This window comes from Electrona antarctica, assembly GCF_951216825.1.
Source record: "Electrona antarctica genome assembly, chromosome: 23".
NCBI lineage: Eukaryota > Metazoa > Chordata > Actinopteri > Myctophiformes > Myctophidae > Electrona > Electrona antarctica.
In genome coordinates, this window is record NC_136804.1 from 29,639,136 (window position 1) to 29,660,870 (window position 21,735).

At 44.5% G+C, this 21,735-nt stretch overlaps 1 protein-coding gene and 1 long non-coding RNA gene across 2 annotated transcripts in view; one reads left to right on the top strand and one right to left on the bottom strand.

The window, feature by feature from the left end:
* LOC306916576 overlaps nucleotides 1-21,735 on the top strand; it is a 165,678-nt gene that overhangs the window by 47,928 nt on the left and 96,015 nt on the right. The window lies entirely within an intron of this gene.
* Nucleotides 3,443-21,735, bottom strand: part of kcnc2 (potassium voltage-gated channel, Shaw-related subfamily, member 2) — a 93,350-nt gene continuing 75,057 nt past the window's right edge. Inside the window, exons 2-5 of the mRNA XM_079494479.1 lie at nucleotides 18,105-19,080; nucleotides 16,072-16,248; nucleotides 6,525-6,621; nucleotides 3,443-4,512 (exon numbers count right to left, since the gene is read on the bottom strand). Coding sequence (XP_079350605.1) covers nucleotides 6,560-6,621; nucleotides 16,072-16,248; nucleotides 18,105-19,080 — 1,215 coding nt within the window. The 3' untranslated portion in view covers nucleotides 3,443-4,512; nucleotides 6,525-6,559. The remainder of the gene's footprint in view (nucleotides 4,513-6,524; nucleotides 6,622-16,071; nucleotides 16,249-18,104; nucleotides 19,081-21,735) is intronic.

The window sequence follows — 21,735 nt, forward strand, 5'->3', positions numbered from 1 at the left end:
ACATGCTGAAAATGTCGCAGTGCGACGCGTTGTGAGCTCGTAGATCTGCTATTTTCAGCATGCAACCAATTATAAAATTACTTATACTGGATCTCTTGTCTACTAGTCCCTTCCTAACATTTTAGTCTAGTTTTTATTTGTTGACGAAATTGTCAGTATATTTAGTCTTAAGTTTTGGTCGTCACAGCTTAGTTTTCATGTAGTTTCGTCAGTGGAAAAAGTTAGTCTACGAACATTTTTCGCCTTAGTTTTAGTCAACACTGCTCCGGAGCATCACGGTATATTCGACTGGAATTATAGGCATAAAAAGGGAATATTGTGGGTTGTGTGGTTGAATGAAGCGAAGGCTGGTTGTTTTTCAAACACTTATTGTTCTATCCATCTGTAATAATTATGTGGCAGATCTTTGATAATTGTTCTTTGTTGACGTTCAGCCTGGTCGGAGAGAAACACGCCACACACCATCATTGTCACAGAAAGTAAAGAAAGCATCAGAGTTTTTAAAAGATAAATAGTTTATGTGATTCTGTCACATAGCATTTACTGTAACTCTATATACACATTTTTCAGAACGTGTTATACAGCCTCTTTTTTTCCCCATTATTTTCTTTACAATTTGACATGTTTTTTTTTTTTTTTCGTTTTTTTTTTCTTCAGCATGCACTTTTAAGAAAGCCAACAAAAAGGCTCCACGAACACAGACTTCGAACTAGAATCTTCCTCACAGTAATAAAACATAGAAAACATGGTGTTTTGGATGAAAAAGGCTGACAGAATGAGGACAGGATGGATGAGCACAGCATTGGACTACAAACGGGACCGTGACTTGTACAAAGGACCCAAGCGCTATTACTCTACAATAAGACACAGAAATACGTGTTCCGGATCCCCCCCACATTGACATTTATTAGCCAGCGGACCCCCATTTGAAAAGATATGCCATGGGGACCCCCATAAGAGAAGATTTTCACGGTTCTAGCAATGATTCTCGACCCGTTTAATTTCAGTTAGTCTACAGACCCCCATTTAATGGCATTTCTATCTCTGGAACCCCCAATTTATATTGTAAAATCAATGTTAATTTAACTCTGAGAGTGTACAAATGGAACCAAATGGACCCGTTATAGCATATATGTCAAACTCAAGGCCCGGGGGCCAAATCAGGCCCGTGAGTGAATAATCTTTGGCCCGCGGGATGATATTTAATTAGTATTAGAACTGGCCCTCTGGTATATTGCACGGACCACCATAATACTACAAGTCGCACAATGCACTGCGAGTGCATTGGCACATATCACATACTATGAAAGCAGTGCTTGGTGAGGATCATAGAACAGGAAACTGAGCTTAATAATAATGCATTTTCAGTTTTAAATGCATTAACTTTTTTGCTGTTTGCCTGGGACGTCCTCATGACCGTGGTGCCCGTGTGTTGAAACACAGTCCGGCCCTCGACCTTGACCGATTTCTTTATTTTGGCCCACTGTGTATTTGAGTTTGACATCCCTGCGTTATAGGGTCCCATTTGGTTCCATGTGTACGCAGGTCGATACTTAGCAGACAGCCAACCACAGGTCATGGGTGCAGATCGCAACCTAACCTGATCAGTCCTGTGCCAACGACCCCCGACCATCTCGCCTCGCCATCGGGCTCAGAGGTGGCGTTATATTTATTTACAGCTATATATCTCGACTTGTGCCGGTTTCTTTTAATCGTTGAAATCACAGTGTGGATCGGTGCGTTTCGTTTTCTTGTGGCGCTTTATTGCAAATCTGATCTGAACTGTTGGGTGTTATGATGATCCAACACTGTCTCACCCCCAAAAGTCATATTGTGACCTATAGTCTCCTATAGAGTGGCCAGACTCTGTTGCCTCTCGCAGTTTTCAAATGCTTCCATCATACAGTCTAGAGCAACGGAAGCTCTGATCATGAGTAAAATATGAATGCTTCCGTCATACAGTCTGGAGCAACGGAAGTTCTGATCATGAGTAAAATATGAATGCTTCCGTCATACAGTCTGGAGCAACGGAAGCTCTGATCATGAGTAAAATATGAATGCTTCCGTCATACAGTCTGGAGCAACGGAAGCTCTGATCATGAGTAAAATATGAATGCTTCCGTCATACAGTCTGGAGCAACGGAAGCTCTGATCATGAGTAAAATATGAATGCTTCCGTCATACAGTCTGGAGCAACGGAAGCTCTGATCATGAGTAAAATATGAATGCTTCCGTCATACAGTCTGGAGCAACGGAAGCTCTGATCATGAGTAAAATATAAAGTGGAAGTGGAGCCTCCTCCCCTCTTCCGTTTCGTCTTTACAGTCGCGCAAATTTATCCTAATATTAATAGAAATCATCTAAGCATTATAGCTTGTTGCTTAGCAGAAATGGAAATAAAACAATGTAATGTAAATATATTTCAAAATATATTTTCGTGAACGGAAATGGCAGCTTCCTTACTCGGATTAGTAGTTCCAGACTCTATATATACTTTAGCATTCGGAGATGTGGGATAATTGTCTGGCTACGTGAGACTAATTGTGACGTATTGACTATTGAAGGGTCACAAACTCACAAATCTCACAATATGCCTTTTTGGGACTGCCGCACTCCAGGACTGTTAGAATGTCAGAGCCGCGCGTCTCAAGCAGACTCGAACCAAGAGCTGTAGGAGATTGAGTCGCCATGCCGAACGTCACAAAGTCCGCTTGAGCTGACTCGGTGGCGTCCAAGTGACCGAGTCGTAAATCATATTTGCCCCCAAAATCATTTTTTTTTTTTTTATAATTTTGATCCCACGATTTTGCATCCCATTTTTTTTCACCCAGTGCCAAATATCTAATGTAATCCTGGGCGCTACACTTCCTCTGCCAACCTGGGGGGGCAGTGGACTGACCTCATGCCTCCTTCTATGCATGAGGAGTCCAAGCTGCTTCTTTTCACCTGACAGGGGGGAATTTCCCTGGCCCGATGTAGCGCGTGGAAGGAACACGTTATTCCGACCAGTTCCGTTCCCCTCCATCAGGCTTGCCAGGGGGAGGTAGTTTTAGAGACCAGGATTACTGCAATCATATTTCTTTTTTTTGTGACTATTGTTGACGTCTACAAATGCATACATTTTTACACCCTTGGAGTTACAGACCTGTAAGTGTATATATATATATATTTTACACCCTTGGAGTTACAGACCTGTAAGTTACAGACCTGTAAGTGGGCCATTGATCCCCTCAAAGAACCCTGAGGGTAGCCTGGATGGACCCCACTTTGAGAACCACTGGTGCATGTGATTGCTAGCACGTCGTGCCCAGGATAAAACGGGGTGGGGGGGCAGCTAGGGGGGGGGGGGGGGGGGGGGTGGATGGAAGTGGCTCGAAGAGAGACGGTATACATTATGCTTGTCCCTGGCGTCCCCCCCCCCCCCCCCGCTGCATGTGGCAGGTTTTACTCTCTGGAGGTTGAAGTATACAAACATCTAGACACAGACACACTACGGAGCCATTAATCCACTGAAGGTTCCTACGGGGGGACGACACAACGAAAGCAAAGATGACCGTGGTGATGATGTCACATTTATTCAGCTTTAACTCACATTAGTCTCTCTATACTGTATATTATATACTGTACTGTATGTAGATTTTCATATAGGAAATTTACACTCCATTTTTTTTTTTTTTAGAACACAAAGTGCCTCAACTGATACATCTTAACCCATTTTGGGCGGGAACCTTTTTTTTGTGTTAGCATTATGTTATGCTTTAGCTATTGAAAAATAGCAGATCTACAAGCTCATAGCGCGCCACCGAGTGGCGCGCTACGAGCTTGTAGGTCTGGTATTTTTGAAAAATCGTGAAAATATTTATTTCAGAAAACTGGAGGATTTAGAAGATTATTTTTTTTAATTTTGAGGTCAGGCCTAAATGGGTTAATACACTTATTGCGAGGAGGGATACCATAGCGAGAAGAAAGTGATTGACATGTTGGGTGTCACGGCACGGGGCAAACCCGACAGCCTTGTTATAGCGCCGCCGGACTCCCCAGGACAGATGAGCGCACGGCGTAAGCCTCTCGGGCTCGACGTACCGTTTTTGATCTGCTTATTTACAAGTACAACATCTATTCAGAAGCCTCGTTTGAAGGACGTGTCTGTTTTTCCATTCTCTTTTTTTTTCTTTTCTTTCCTTTCACCCCCACGGGTGGCAGTTTCAAGTTCAGCTCAAGTCCAATTACAGGACGAAAAACAAATCCAGGAGAAAAACAAAAAAGGCAAATGCTTATCAAAGTCCAACCGATTCCCCCGAATCGCCTTTGATCAGTGAGTTTGTCTTGTGCGCTCGTCGAGTCGTGGAGTGGGAGGCTTGTCGGTCTGCTTGATCGGTGTGGCCGTCCCGGCTGTCGTTGCAATGTCCTGTGGGTCGCAAACCCAGGGTGGCGTTAGATCTCTCCACACATGGGGTCGGCACGCTTCAATAACTCCTCCTCGCGCTGACAACACGTCTTATTCCATCATCACTATAAAAACATGAAAATGAATTGTCAGGACAGAACATGTTTAAACAGGTGTCACATCTCTAAATATCAGAAATACATCTGTTTTCTATACGGAGTGTCATTCTGCAAGAAGCAGACATGGCTGCAGGCCACGGTGAATATATGCACAGGAACTGTATTCTCATATGCTCTTCAGTTGATGTCATGTAAACAGGAATTAAGTACAAATCTTGGCAATGTATGACATTCTTTGAATGCATATATGTGACCGTTTCTGACCGAGGCTAAGTCATTGAATGTTTTTTTTTTCATGTCATGTGAAAGCAGGGAATCATAGCTTCAAATTGTTCAGTTGAGAGTTGAGAAAACAGGCTTGAAAGGTTCACTTCTGTGGACTATTAACATTACACCTACATGTTTAAGCATTTATTTCATATTTACATGTCGATTTCAGCTCTGACATTTTTTTCAGACATGCTCTAGTATGTGAAGAGTCTGCCTGTGCTATTAACTCATTTTGGATAAAAAAAAACAGTTTTTCTCCTCTCCTGAACAGTAAGTCCGCCATGACTGTCTCTGTATCAAAAAGAGTCACATATTTGGGGTGGGGTTATTCAAGCATTTGTTATGCAGACACACACAGCAGAGAAACGTTAGTCTGAACGTGTCATTTAATTGGTCAGTATATGTGTATAAGATGCACTGACTGTGAGCTTAGTTGCTAAGCAACGTTGTTCTACTGGTAGATAGGTGAGTGGTACAACACCTGCCATCCATCCTACACCTGTTGGTGCAACACCTGCCATCCATCCTACACCTGTTGGTGCAACACCTGCCATCCATCCTACACCTGTTGGTGCAACACCTGCCATCCATCCTACACCTGTTGGTGCAACACCTGCCATCCATCCTACACCTGTTGGTGCAACACCTGCCATCCATCCTACACCTGTTGGTGCAACACCTGCCATCCATCCTACACCTGTTGGCACAACACCTGCCATCCATCCTACACCTGTTGGTACAACACCTGCCATCCATCCTACACCTGTTGGTACAACACCTGCCATCCATCCTACACCTGTTGGTGCAACACCTGTCATCCATCCTACACCTGTTGGTACAACACCTGCCATCCATCCTACACCTGTTGGTGCAACACCTGCCATCCATCCTACACCTGTTGGTACAACACCTGCCATCCATCCTACATCTGTTGGTGCAACACCTGCCATCCATCCTACACCTGTTGGCACAACACCTGCCATCCATCCTACACCTGTTGGTGCAACACCTGCCATCCATCATACACCTGTTGGTACAACACCTGCCATCCATCCTACACCTGTTGGTGCAACACCTGCCATCCATCCTACACATGTTGGTGCAACACCTGCCATCCATCCTACACCTGTTGGTACACCACCTGCCATCCATCCTACACCTGTTGGTGCAACACCTGCCATCCATCCTACACCTGTTTGTGCAACACCTGCCATCCATCCTACACCTGTTGGTGCAACACCTGCCATCCATCCTACACCTGTTGGTGCAACACCTGCCATCCATCCTACACCTGTTGGTACAACACCTTCCATCCATCCTACACCTGTTCTGTTGGTGCAACACAACACCGCTCCTGTGCGGGCAATACACATGTTCATAAGCCACGACTGACAAAACATCAGTTTTTCATGTGGATTGGACTTGAGGGGTTTTCTCAACGATCAGAGAGTTTCCACTGAGAATGAATGAAGGGGGGAGGGGGGTGTAGGATTATTAGATTCGTATTGGATTTGTGCAACGGCATAGAGAAATATCTGCCTTATATTGTGTCATTAGACTGCCGCCTTGTCACAATATACTTTTTATTTGCCTCATAAAAAGTATTGAATTACCCCCTTTGCATGCACGCACGCACGCACGCACGCACGCACGCACGCACGCACGCACATGTATACGCACGCACATACACGTGTATACACACGTATACACACACACACAATCGGACCAACATGGTGTGGAGGAATTACCTTTTTTCACCATGGCGGTGCTGTCCCTCAGGCCATTATGTCAGAACGCTGCTCTCTGCTTGTGTGAAACCAGTAAAGACAACCTCTTTGCAGTTATCTGTGAAACAAACAGTAAAGACAATCTCTCTGCAGTTATCTGTGAGTGAAGAGACACTTAAAGCACTCCGCAACATGGTGACAGTTCCCCAAAGGAAAGCACAAAGGAGGGGTGGTTAGGTTCATTTGAAAACAGCAGTAGACAAATATGCAGAGAGAAAGCAAAACCTTGTTTGTGTTCCGTGCTTCATGTTAATGTGTAGTTGTCTCTGTGGATGTTGGGCAAAGCCGACGGAACGATGCAGACACAACACAAGAGCAAATACAGCAACATCGAATGTCCCTGATTGATTATCATAAGATGCCTTTTTATATTTTTGCATAATAACGACAAAATCTGCATTGGTCCATTTCCACACCATTTGCCGTACGTACGTACGTGTGCGCAAAACACCGCAAGCGAGCCAAAAGCAGCCCCGGTCATTAGCAGAGCGTGCCAATCAGCCGCGGCGTGCCGTAAACACAGATGAGAGCTATAATGGAAAACGTGACCTCATTATAGCATGCTAGGATGCGGCGCCATTTGTTGCGCCAAGAGAGGAAAGGGTGTAAATGAAGCAGGCGTGGATTCAAAACCGTCGGGCGGAAACAAAGGGCAGCCTGGGTTCTGTGCCAACAGGTAAGCAGGCAGTCGATAAGGACCCCAACATGTTAGATGCATGAGCCAATCGGTGCGGCGGGCGCCTGGCCCTGCCTGATGCCGCCACCACCGACTAGAGAGATAGTGGAGACGGAGATGAGGCTGGATGCCTGCCCACTCCTCAAATAGACACTGCTGGCTCGGAGCCCTCGCTTCAAAGAGGGCCTCCATCATGCTTTGTTTTAGAAATCTGAACGGCGCATTGTCATCATAGTCCACTTGCCAGAATGTGAACCCAGACATTTTGAGTACCCTGAAGTTTTATGTTAGAAATGTCGAGTATATTGTTTTTGTATGTCTGTACTCAATTATTATTGTTTTTTTAAATTTTTTAAATTGTTGGAACCCGCTACCAATAAACATATATTTAAAAAAAAAAAGAAATGTCGAGTATGGGTCCCCAGCATTTAGAAAACTGCCGGATGCTAACTTGCATATGTTGGGCAATTTTCATAATGGTGGGGGTTATATGTGACCATACCATTAACAACCTATAAGGCAAAAAACTAAAAATGTCATCAAGTAGCATGTGACGTGTCAAACTAGGGGGTTTTCATGATTCTGAATCAATTCCAAGCACTAGTTTTGCACAAAAAACAGTTGTTGGGCTAAAAACGGCCATAGCCGTCATCACAAATGTGATGAGGTCAGCACAAATGTGATGAGGTCATCACATTTGGGCACATTCGGGCAAGAAATGGATATGGCCGTTTTTAGCCCAACGAGTGTTTTTTGTGCAAAACTAATGCTTGGAATTGATTCAGAATCATGAAAACCCCTAGTTTTAGTCACATGCCACTTAAAATTGCTCAACATATGCAAGTTAGCATCCAGCAGTTTCTAAATGCTGGGGACCCATACTCGACATTTCTAGCATAAAACGTTAGGGTACTCAAAATGTCCAGGTTCACATTGGGGCTCTATTGGGCTGGCAAGTAGACAGATCAGTGTTGCCAGATTATATTTTGCGAGTGATCTAAGCAACCAGGTCTATGAAAACAAGCCCAAAATAAGCTACTTTAACCCATTTTGACCTGAGATCAGATTCTAAAAATGTCTTCTACATCCTGACAGTTTTCTGAAAAAGCTATGTTTCCAATTTCCATGTCAGTTGAATAGCAGACCTACAAGCTCGTAGCGCGCCACTCGGTGGCGCGCTACGAGCTTGTAGATCTGCTATTTTTCAATAGCTAAAGCATAACATAATGCTAACACCAAAAGGGGTGCCCGCCCAGAATGGGTTAAGCCATATTATATATATACATCGGATATTTGAAAATAGCTGATCTACGAGGCTGCTCGCAACACGCTGTGAGCTTGTAGATCAGCTATTTTCTTTTCTTTTTTAAAGTGATACATTTATTATATTTTGTTAAACATTTTTAAAACCCGGTGATGGGATCTGTGTCATTTTTGAGAGGTGCCTCCGCTCCATTACGGAGCTATGTCCGTCCATCCGTATGTACGTATGTATGTCTCTGTGTCTGTATGTCCGAGCACGGAAAGCTGCAACACCTAAAGTGGCCAGTAGAGTACAGCACAGAGTAAAGTGGCACAGAGAGTACACTATAGTACGAGCCCCGCTCCATTACGGAGCTATGTTTCTGTCTGTCTTGTCTGTCTCTGTGTCTGTATGTCTGTCCGAGCACGGAAAGCTGCAACAAGGTAACTGTCATTTCTTGACCGTTTCGGACGCGGGGCGGCTTGCCGGAACCGGGCCGCCCCGAAGGGGGTGTTCCTGGATGTTGTGGGGACCCTCCGGGAACCCCTACACAGTACAGTTGCACCGCTCACTTCACACAGGTGTGATTTTTTTTATTTTAGCGTTGGCTCACATTGTACCGCGATGCAAGCTTGTACATCTGCTATTTTTGAAGGTTTTTGAAAAATCTTGAGACAACAGAATGGGACAACTACTGATTTAGAAGGCATTTGTAGAATCAATCGGATTTGAGTTTGTAGAATCAGAAGATTTGAGTTAAAAACGTTCGCTCTGAAAGAATCTATATTCAAAGATTTGCATCACATTTTCACGATTTTTCAAAAATAGCTAAAGGATAACATATAATGCTTAAAACACCACAAGGGGTTCCGGTCCTGGATGGGTTAAGTCATTTACGACTGTACGCTCGTGGCCTGATGGTTGTCAGATGAAGCCCAGGAGAGTAGCGCGCGGCGCACTCATCAGATCGCTATAATAACCTTGTATTTGTGGAATTGATCATGAATGAATAAATTGCCTTGACTGTCACGGTCAGCACGCCAAAATGTCTGCTTTAATTCGTTTAGACCTGAGGACGATTCTACAAAATATGCCTTTCAAATCCTGACAGTTTTCTGAAAAACCCCATGTTTCTACAGTATGTCAGTCGTTCTCAAACATTTTCATGTCAAGGACCCCAAAACATATCTGTATTTGGCCACGGACCCCCATCTGAAAATATGTTGTTCCAGGAAGGGACCCCCCCAGAAGCAAAGATTTGAGAGAATATATATTCAAACATTTGTGCCACATTTTCACGATTTTTCAAAAATAGCAGATCTACAAGCTCCGAGTGCCGCGCTATGAGCTTTTAGATCTGCTATTTTTCAACAGCTAAAGCATAACATAATACTTAAAACACCAAAAGGGGTTCCCGTCCAGGATGGATTAATTCAGTGATTAAATTGCTTCCCCGAATTGCAGAATGGCACTTGCAGTGCAACTAACTGTGGTCATTTCCCCTGCTGTATAGCTTGGATAGAGGAGCACTCTGAGGCCTGGGGTAAAGCCATTAAGAAGCAGGGCATTCAGGTTTCTTTCTGGAGAGGTGGTTCACTACTGACATGAGGCAATTAACCAGGGTTTGGTATTCACACGACATGTCTGGAGACGGCAGAGATGAAGCGGAGTTAAGCCTCCATTACTCTGCTTTAGGATCTACATTCTATTATTTCAGAAAAAAGGACTTGAATACAAAATAAGTTCCAAGTTAAGGTAAATTCAGTGATTTCACTTAATTCAAATATCACTTCATTTTTTTGTTTTGTTGTGATAATCCTCCCTACTATAGAGTGTGCTGACCATGTAAGGAGTTCCTCCCTGTCCCCAGTTCAGCCCTGGGGTAAAAAACAACAACATAGGTTTCGTTTTTGGCCCAGCCTTCATCCAATCAGGATAGAGAGGGGCCTTCCGCCAATCATGATTGAGCGGGGGCGGGGCTTGGTGCGTGTGCTGTTGGCCCGTTGCGTGTGTCCCCCCACTGTAGTGCGTGCATGTGCACATCTTGTTACCGGGGCGGACCGGGGGGTTTTTCCAAATCACCCAAATCACTGAATGCTTGCATTCTGCACTTTAGGTCATGACTGTTGTGCTTTGCCTTTGAAAGTAGTACTGTGTACAGTTACTACAGTATATGGAGCAGGGGGGGTGCAAATGGTACTTTACTCAGAAACACCAGTAATCCCCGAATGTCCAATTCCAATTAAAGCCCATTATTCCGAACACAAATGCCTATAGTTTCCCTTTACTTTTTTTTTTTCCTTCACAATGTGTGACGCAAGCTCGGATAATCCTCCTCCTAATTTCTCTATTTTCAAAAAGGAGGTTTTAAAATGAAAAATGACTAAGTCTGTCTGTGGATTTTTATAAATATTTAAACCTTGGGAAGTATTAATAAGATCTTGTGGCTAAACGATAACAACGTTCTTTGAAACGCAGGTTCTTTCTTTTTCAATTTCCTGAAAATTGGTTTTGGACATACTGTACAACGCCATCTATTTAGGGTTAAGCCACTTGTTCCCCGTCTTTGTTGTGCACATCCTACAAACAAACAAACAATGAAACTTATTATTGTTATTTTTGTAATGTTTTTTTGAGGGACAGACAGTAGGCTGACAGGAAATGGGGAGAGAGATGGGGGGGAAGACATGCCGTCAGGATCAGGAGTCGAACCCGCGGCACACTGCCAAACTGGATTACCAGCCAAGGTGCCTGGACCACTGAGCCATGGCCCAGGCCACAATGAAACTTATTTAATCATTTTGTTAATCAGTCTAATAAACATGACAAAAAAAAAACTAAACTAAAGCTAAGAATAGGACCTGGGCTATACCCGGCTAGGGCAGCCCAGAGCCTTAGATATAGACAGAGTTACGCAAACTGCGTTCACTTCATGGGGCTTCAGTCCAATGGCGGCTCTCCTACATAGACTTCTATTGAGCATGGGGACAACCAACTGGGACAAGTCCTGAACCGGAAGTAGGTGGAAATGCATTGGACTCAGGCAACAGCCCAGCTTTAATGATCTTAAATCCCTTTATTTTAGATTGTTTTGTAGTAATATTACAACATAAACATTAAAGAGAATTTAGTTGTTACTGTACAATACTTTAAAACAGTTGTCATGTTGCATACATGCTTAAAATAGCTCTTATTTGCGCCGCCCTCGTTGAAAACAATGTATTTCCAACTCCAGCTTGTCCCAGTTCAGGCTGCATGAACAGCGCTCGAGCGCTCGGTTTCTGCCCCCTCTATATCGTAACTCTTCTATTAGATGGCTCTGGGGCAGCCCTACCCGCTCTCCTGTCATGAGTTGAGCGTGCCAATCCTAGTTTAGACTACTTGATACCATTGCATATTACCACGGATATAAAGTTGATAACGTGAACCCCATCATCAGCATGCCTGCGTTGGCCAAAAATAGCCAACCTACAAGCTCACAACGTGCCATGGACGGAAGACAGCAGGTCAGCGTACAGTGTTGACGAAAAATGTTCGTCGACTACCTTTTTTCACTGGCGAAAACTAAATGGAAACTAAATGAAAACTAAGCTATGACTAAAACTAAGCTAAAGGTATTGACAATTTCGTCAACAGATAGAAACTAGACTAAAATGTTAGGAAGGGACTAGTGGACAAGAGATTTAGTATAAGTCATGTTACCACACTTGGTCGCACTGCGACGCGTTGTGAGCTTGTAGATCGGCTATTTTCAGCCAAAATACATTTTAGTCGACTGAATCAACTGCAGATTTAGTCGACTAATATCGCATGACACTTGGTCGACTAAAACCAGACTAACACTAAAACATTCCAGGTGACAAAAATATGACTGAAACTAAATGAAGTTTCAGTACCAAAGACTATGACTAAACTAAAATAGAAATTTGCTGCCAAAAACAACACTGGTCAGTGACGCGTACAGTCGTAACTCACGTCTGCTTCTCTAAAGACTACTAGGGGTTTGAAGTGGCTTTAAGTGAATTTGCACCTTATGAATGTTTGATCCAGATGTAGCAGCTGTAGACATTTATAAACGGTGATTTATTTATTTATTTTTGCAGCACGCACTTTTGGTACGAGACCAGCCCTGTCCACGGTGCTGAATCAGCGCTGTGTGTGTGTGTGTGTGTATGATCTACAAGCTGCGCTACGAGCTTGTAGATTGTCAAAATGTGGCGCAAATATTTGTAATATATATTCTTCCAGGGTGAACATTTTTAACTCAAATCTTGGCTTCTGTGGTGGTCCCTGGAAAAACACATTTTCAGATGGGGGTCCGTGGCTAAATGCATATCATTCGGGGGGTCCTTGATATGAAAATGTTTTGAGAACGACTGACATAGAAACATGAGGTTTGTCAGGATTTAGAAGGCATTTGACATGAGGAAACACAAGGTTTTTCAGAAGACTGTCAGGATTTAGAAGGCATTTGTAGAATCGTCCTCAGGACTAAATGGGTTAAAGTGGATTGTCATGGAAAGGAACGATGATGTCGGCGCGGTGGTTCTTCAAAGGTTAGTGAAATCTAGGCGGTCAGTAACGGGGCAATGCCATTCATTAATTCCGTAGTCAAACTGTTATTATACAACAGGTCGTTTCGAGGAAGCAATCTGATTGGTTGAAACAGCCTTCTAGCCGTGGTTCAAACGAGCACCACTCCACACCTAATCAAAACAAAGAATTCAGCTGCTCTGTTCTCCCAGAGCGCAGCAAACTCGGTGGCTTTAGGCTAGCTAGTTTCTTGGGACATTTGTGGTCGTAGTGACATCTTCTGTCATTAAAATTTTTTTCTTAGTTTTAAGGGGTAACTGTTGTATAATTGCAATATTACACTCGAAGGGGGTGGTTTAACGTCATTAATGCACACCTGCGGTGCTGCAGGAACTAGCACGCAGGGCGAGTTACGAAAGCAACGCAGAAGTTGCCCCTCTCGTGTAATATTGCTTAAATAACAGTGCCGTTCAGGCACAGAAGGGTAGCACACCTTACGTGCTCGAAGGCCGTCGGCAGCTTGAACACTGTAGCCTGAACGCCTTCATACACCAAAGTATGAAAGCTTGGATCGAAGTTACGGCACGACGAGGTGACATTCTCACATAAGAGCTTTAAACATTACGCCTTTGTTCGCTTATTAGTCGCCTATTATGTAACAACAATCAATGCAAAGCTTTCCGTAATGCAGATTATCGGGAGATATTTGCCTCTGCACGCTTAGGACATTCAATGAGTAAGTGTCACGTTTGTTTGTTAAATTAAAGTTTTTTTTAAGCCTTGATATTTTTAGCCGATGTTTTTTCATTTTTCAAACTTCTGTTTCAGCACCATGGACCATGGATTTGTTAGTTTTTTTTCTCTCTGAAGTGGGCCTTCGAACATCGAGAATTAGTTTTGGGGATAATGGACTAATAGGCTTTCGGTCCAATGGGACATTATTTTTTCAGAATATCAGGGTTTTAGAATAGACCAATGGCATTGCACTGCACTGTGAGGCGTTGGGCTGTCGGACCAATGGCATTAGGCGTTGTGCAAATCTCGTCGGCTTGCCGTATGCCACGCCATTTACATTATGTGAACTGCATGAACGGCATTTGGCTTTAGTCAACGAGCTGGGCCTTTCCTATTCCTAGTTTGACCTTTTCATAGATGGATGACACAGCTGCAAGACCACTTTTGGTCTTGCAAGTGGATAATACAATAATTGGAGTATATTTATTTTATTCAGAATAATCTAATCAATTAATTTTTATATCTGCAGTGGCTTAACTTGATCAGTGGCAATGAAGCAAGCCTATTGGCTTGCTTGAGTTTGTGGGCGGTAAACCTGACACAATCCTAGTGACAACCCATAGATATTGGTGCGTTGACTATTCAAAAATATCAGATCTACAAGCTCCCGGCTCGTCACTTTGTGCCGCGCTGCGATCTTGCACATCTGCTGTTTTTGAAAATTTAATAAAATAATCTTGAAAGTGTCAGAATCGGCATCAGGTTGTTGTTTTTTTAATTAAAAAGGAGACCTTTCAAGATGGAGCTGGATCCAGGCGTATGAATAATGAATAGCAAATTAATAAACATATGGCAATTACTGAACACCACCAGCATGCAAATCATCACATCAACAGCGTTAGAGACAGACCCATGTCTGAATCGTCACACATCAACTGAATAACGACATTCAGCTCATGTGTCCCAATAACTTTCAACCAACTTTCAACCTCCATGAAAAACCTACCTAATCACGTCTACGTGTTTCATTCAAATTGATTTGAATAAGCATTTTTTTGTGTGCATGAAATATCGGTCAAAAACATCGGCAATCGATGGAATCTCCGAAATCGCCAAATCGGTTGGGCTCTAAAACAGTATTCTGAACAAAGATCGTTAAAACATCATTAAGTCTTTGCTATTAGTTTGAGCAGAGAAACAGAGGTGAGAATATAGGAGCTTCCAGCTTGTTTATGTGATAAAGTCTTGGATAACATGAGGTTTGGTGAAGGTGAAGGCAGGGCTCATCAATGAGTCCGTATGGACAAAATGTCTCCTTGGCACGTTTTTTTATGTTTTAGTTTTTTACGTAACATTATAATGTTCTTATTTTGATCATTAGACCCAATTACTGAATGTCAGTCTCCAGATTTTTCTCAGAATACGTATGACACTGATTTACTATGACACTAATGTAGTACTAGTGGTTCTCAAACAATATATTTTCAGCGACCCCCATAACTCTGAGCGTGCAACAAATGGACCCAAATCCATTTGGTTCAATTTTTTTGCGTTTTCAGAGTTACACACCTGTAATATTCAATTCAATCAATTCAATTCAATCTTTATTGCAGACTAGCGCAGCACAGCAGAGCAGGTGGGGACCCAACACTGACGAACATGTGGCTTATTATTGTCCAACTCGTAATTTTGACAAAGCATGTTCCACCACAAGCCGTCATGTCGATGACCCACGAATAACCATAACAGAACATTGTAACTTACATATACTGCATGCCATTAATGCTGTATACCAGTGGTTCCCAAAGTGGTCCGGGGACCCCCAGGGGACCTTGAGAGAGTTTCAGGGGGTCCCCAGCTAAATGATAATTAGGAACCAAATGGACCCTTTTTATGGGTCTGTAACTCAGAGTTAAATTAACTTTGATTTTACAATAATATACAGTGGGGTCCCAGAGATAGAACTGCCATAAATGGGGGTCTGTAGACTAATTCAGGTCAAACCTGAGGGTCCTTGAAATGAAAATGGGTGAGAATCACTGCCAGAGCCGTAAGAATCTTCTCTTAAACCCATTTTGACCTGAGATCAGATTCTAAAAATGTCTTCTACATCCTGACAGTTTTCTGAAAAAGCTATGTTTCTATGTCAGTCGTTCTTCGATCGAAAAATAGCAGACCTACAAGCTCGTAGCGCGCCACTCGGTGGCGCGCTATGAGCTTGTAGATCTGCTATCTTTCAATAGCTAAAGCATAACATAATGCTAACACCAAAAGGGGTTCCCGCCCAAAGTGGGTTAAGTTATGGGGGTTCGGTACGGTACCTGTTTTACGGATTCCCCCGCCATCGGCGGTGGGGGGGCAGTTGTAGTCGCTAGCGGCCAGCAGGAAGCAGGTGCCGGCGCTCCGGCGGTCCTCGTGCTCTCTGGACCGCCGCATGGGGACCGTCTCCTCTGGCGACGTGCTCAGGTCACTCCCACCGCTGCCCTCCGCCGACGGAACTGTACGGGAGACACAGTCTATTGATTGACAGGATGTGTGTGTGTGTGTGTGTGTGTGTGTGTGTGTGTGTGTGTGTGTGTGTGTGTGTGTGTGTGTGTGTGTGTGTGTGTGTGTGTGTGTGTGTGTGTGTGTGTGTGTGTGTGTGTGTGTGTGTGTGTGTGTGTGTGTGTGTGTGTGTGTGTGTGTGTGTGTATTTTAGTTGACCAAATTAGTAGACTAAACTTACAGTTGACGCAAAAATATATATATATTTTGGCAGGCCTTGATGGTGTCTACTTACACGTAGGTTGCAAGCTGATCTAACAAAAGCTGAACAAAAGACCTGCTATTGTCATATTACGTGTGTGCGTGCGTGTGTGCGACTTTGCGTGCATGTGCATTTTAGTTGACCAAATTAGTAGACTAAACTTACAGTTGATTTTGACGCAAAAAAAAAATATATATATATTTTGTCGTAATGCCTGATTTACATTTAGGTTGCATGCTGATCTTACAAAAGACCATGCATGGTCTTACAAAAAGATCTGCTATTGTTAGCGTGCGTGCGTGCGTGCGTGCGCGCTGAGATGAATATTGAGGTTCAGGGGGATCAAAGCCAGGAGAAAGATCAAACAGAATCCTTCAGATAAAGCACAGAAATGTCACCAGTGTGCAGAATAAAAGGTTATTGTAGGTCACAGAAGAATGCCAATCGAGGAATCACAAATACGGGGCGATGGAAAGATGTTCAGCGCGTCGTGTTAGACGTGTCAAGAGATTTTGGAGGCTAAATATGATTGTTGATAATTATGACACTACTACCGTATGTGGATGTGGATACGTGGCACAACGTTTCGTATTTTGACCATTTCTGACCGAGGCTAAGGCATAGATTTTTTTATTTTTTATTATTATTTTTCACGTCATAATTATGAAAGCAGGGAATCATAGCTTCCAATTGACATATTGGTTGTTCAGTTTGACCTACCAGTTTTGGAGCGAATCGGCCTCAGGTCTAAAAGGGTTAATAGCTGTTGGGAATTAAACCCCAGTTCAACTTGTGGCTTCACGTTTAAGGGACACTGACCTAAAACAACATGCAGGGCATTGTATTTCAAATGACCCCTGTGGAAATCTCACAACCTGGCAACCAAGATGAATGAATCTGTTCTCGCACTGCATTTGTGACGTGAATAAATACCCGTATAAAACGGAGGTGGGGGGGGGGGGAGGGGAGGATTTGACATCTAATAAATGACTTGAGAGTTGGGTACAGGTACACCCCAGACCGCTCACACACTCCAATACAAGGAATTTCCGCATTATAATTCAAGAACGCATGAGGTCGACACTCATTTCCATCAATATCAGAAGACATGTCGCAGTGAGTTACTGATAATATGAGCCTAGAGGGGGAAAAACAGCCACCTACGGTTTAAACAACAAATGAACAATCACTGCTGAAAAACAACAACAAAAAAAGGGGGGGGGGGGGCACAAACCAGCATTCTTATCTAAATCAAAATATTCCACCGCGGTCACTCTCATCTCTCCCTCCCTCGTCTTTTCACGTCTCCTTTTCTCATCACCGTGGCAACCATGGGAGAAAAGGCCGCGAGGCAATTGTGGTGCTCAATCTTTTATGGGGAAGCCTCTAAGGTGCTATAGGTAATCGTGGGGGTGGGGGGTAGGAGGGGGGGGTTCTACTGCCAGGGGGGAATCCGTCAAATGGCCAATGTTTCCCACCTGAAATTAGATCCCCTATGGATTTCCCTCAACTGCCGTCGGCTCATAAATAAATTCCCTGCCGCTGTAATGTACCTCTTTATGGTTTTATAGTTGTACCTCTCCCTGTATGCCGAGGCGAGGCTCTCACCTGAGCGGTTGCGCTCCAGCGTCCTGCTCCCCTTAGCGTGGCACGCGTGGTCACCTTGAGTGCTGTTGCAGGTGGCGTTGAGCTCGGCCTTCATGCCGCCGCAGACGACGGGCGAGCCTCCCTGCGCCGCCGCCGCCGCCTGGGGAATGTACTTCTTCCTCTTCTTGGGCAGCTTCTGCTTGGCCATGGCCAGCGAGTAGTACATCCCAAAGTTGTTGACGATCACGGGCACGGGCATGGCGATGGTGAGCACGCCGGCCAGCGCGCACAGCGCCCCCACCAGCATGCCCGACCACGTCTGCGGGTACATGTCGCCGTAGCCCAGCGTGGTCATGGTGACCACGGCCCACCAGAAGCCGATGGGGATGTTCTTGAACATGGTGTGGTCGCTGGCCGTGGGGTCGTTGGGGTTGGCACCGAGGCGCTCGGCGTAGTAGATCATGGTGGCGAAGATGAGCACGCCCAGCGCCAGGAAGATGATGAGCAGCAGGAACTCGTTGGTGCTGGCGCGCAGCGTGTGGCCCAGCACGCGCAGGCCCACGAAGTGGCGCGTCAGCTTGAAGATGCGCAGGATGCGCACGAAGCGCACCACCCGGAGGAACCCCAAGACGTCCTTGGCGGCCTTGGAGGAGAGGCCGCTGAGGCCCACCTCCAGGTAGAACGGCAGGATGGCCACAAAGTCGATGATGTTGAGCAGGCTCTTCACGAACTCCAGCTTGTCCGGGCTGAAGACCACGCGCGCCAGGAACTCCAGCGTGAACCAGAAGACGCACACGCCCTCCACGTAGGTGAGCGCCGGGTCCGTCTCGATCTCGTACTGCGGGCCCGTCGGCACGTCGGACGACTGGCTGTCGTTGCCGCCGCGCGACACGTCCGTCTTGTTGATGATGGTGATGGTGTTGAACGCCTCGTGCGTCTCCAGGCAGAAGGTGGTGATGGAGACCAAGATGAAGAACAGGGAGGCAAAGGCCACAAACTGCAGGAGAGGAGAGGAGAGGAGAGGAGAGGAGAGGAGAGGAGAGGAGAGGAGAGGAGAGGAGAGGAGAGGAGAGGAGAGGAGAGGAGAGGAGAGGAGGAAAAAGAGAGAATACATAATGAATCTGAAGTCTGGCATTGTGGGGAACATGCTATACTCCATTGCTTTATTCCTTTGAACAGAGTCCAGAGAGAGAAAGCAATCAATTAGCAAAAGCAACAAATAAAAACACTCTTTCCCCGTGCTCCTCATGGGAACGCGGCTGAAGGGATTCTAGATGCAATGCCGTGTCATTTACTGCTATTGGTAAGTGGGGCGGCAGAGGGAATTGGTACATACCGGTAAGAGGGTGGCGGAACCAAATAAACACAAGACCAACGTTGTGGAGGAGGGAGGCAGTTTCTTTTAGAATCTTTCTTTGTGTTTTGAAAATACTAGTAATACTAATTCATGATGTGAGAGACCCTCTCAAAAGTAGTTCCAGGGGGGACTAAGCTTAATTAACACCTTTTTTTGGGGGGGGGGGGGGGGGGGGGCATATATGTTTTGTTTACTACATTTTGTTTTAAGATTATTTCAAAACATTTTCCAAAAACATTCCCAAAAAAGCCAAATTTGTCGCGTAGTAGATGGGCACAATCGATTGTTTTTTGTTTAGTTTTTACTAATATTCAGAGATAAAATTGAGTAAGACACACAACAAAAAGCTAAACTAAATTCTGACCCTACATGTGCTGCCTGTCTGCTATGAACCGTTGTTTGGCACTGGGAGGAGAGAGAGAGAGAGAGAGAGAGAGAGAGAGAGAGAGGTCACCTCTGGATGTTTTCCCCTAGCCTGTCTCTCCCGTGTCGGGCCAACAACTAAACATATGGCTGACAACAGGACATGGCAACCACACTGCTGTCAGAGAACCTCTAGTCTAAACATGGCTGACAACAGGACATGGCAACCACACTGCTGTCAGATAACCTCTAAACATGGCTGACAACAGGACATGGCAACCACACTGCTGTCAGAGAACCTCTAAACATGGCTGACAACAGGACATGGCAACCACACTGCTGTCAGAGAACCTCTAGTCTAAACATGGCTGACAACAGGACATGGCAACCACACTGCTGTCAGAGAACCTCTAGTCTAAACATGGCTGACAACAGGACATGGCAACCACACTGCTGTCAGAGAACCTCTAGTCTAAACATGGCTGACAACAGGACATGGCAACCACACTGCTGTCAGATAACCTCTAGTCTAAACATGGCTGACAACAGGACATGGCAACCACACTGCTGTCAGAGAACCTCTAGTCTAAACATGGCTGACAACAGGACATGGCAACCACACTGTTGTCAGAGAACCTCTAGTCTAAACATGGCTGACAACAGGACATGGCAACCACACTGCTGTCAGAGAACCTCTAAACATGGCTGACAACAGGACATGGCAACCACACTGCCGTCAGAGAACCTCTAGTCTAAACATGGCTGACAACAGGACATGGCAACCACACTGCTGTCCAGTTTTTTTTTTTTTCGTCGACTAAAACGAAGACGAAAAATGTTCATCGACTACCTTTTTCTACTGATAAACTAAATGGAAACTAAATGAAAACTAAGCTATGATGACAATTTCGTCACGTCAACAAATAAAAAACTAGACTAAAATGTTAGGGACTAGTGGACAAGAGATCCAGTATAAGTAATTTTACTCTTGGTTGCAGGCTATTTTCAGCAAGTGTAAAAACAGTCATTACGACGGCATCAAGGCCCGCCAAAATACAGTTGATTTAGTCGACTAAAACTAGACTAACACTAAGACATTCCAGATGACTAAAATGTGACTAAAACTAAAGAGACTATGACTAAAACTAAAATCAAAAATTGCTGCCAAAAACAACACTGCTGCTGCTGTCAGAGAAGTGCTCTTGGGCACACATATTAGGACGGCTGTTATTTTCAGACACCGCCCCCCTACCCCCCTGTCCCCCCCATTCCCCCTCCCCTGCAATCCACCCCTTTCTCTCAGAACAACAGTCTCCAGCAATGGCAATACCTTTGTGATATAAGATATTTCAGAAACATTCCTATGATGAAACGCTATAACGATCCCCAAATGACACAACGCGGTAATATTTTGAGGGTAATTATAACCCCCGACTATTGTTCAAACTGTTTCAGACGTGCCCCGAAATTATTTCAGTCACTTCATCTTCTCGTCTTTCCTCCCACGGCGCATCCACTTTTTTTTCCCCGCTCTGCCCACTGAGGTCTCTCTAGGAGTCGTTTCACACGCGGCACCCTGGCTTTGTTTCACAGCGCATGACTCATGCCGTCTCAAAATATCAACGGTGCCACTATATGGGTCACCCTGTTTGGAAGGGACTGACTGACTGACTGCATGTGTGCATCCACACAGCGTCCATACTGTGTATCTCTGCTGTGTTGGGAGGAAACCTCATAACTCCAAATGTTTTATTTTTTCAGGAAATGGAAAAATATAAAATTTTCAGGAAATTAAGAAAACCTTATATATTTTCAAAACAAAGCAATACTGCCTCATCAAAGTTGGTGTTGTGACTTTATATATTGTCAATTACTTCCATGAGAGGGGAAGTGGTGGTGGAGTTTTTTGTGGAGTTTGAGGGTCCAATGGAG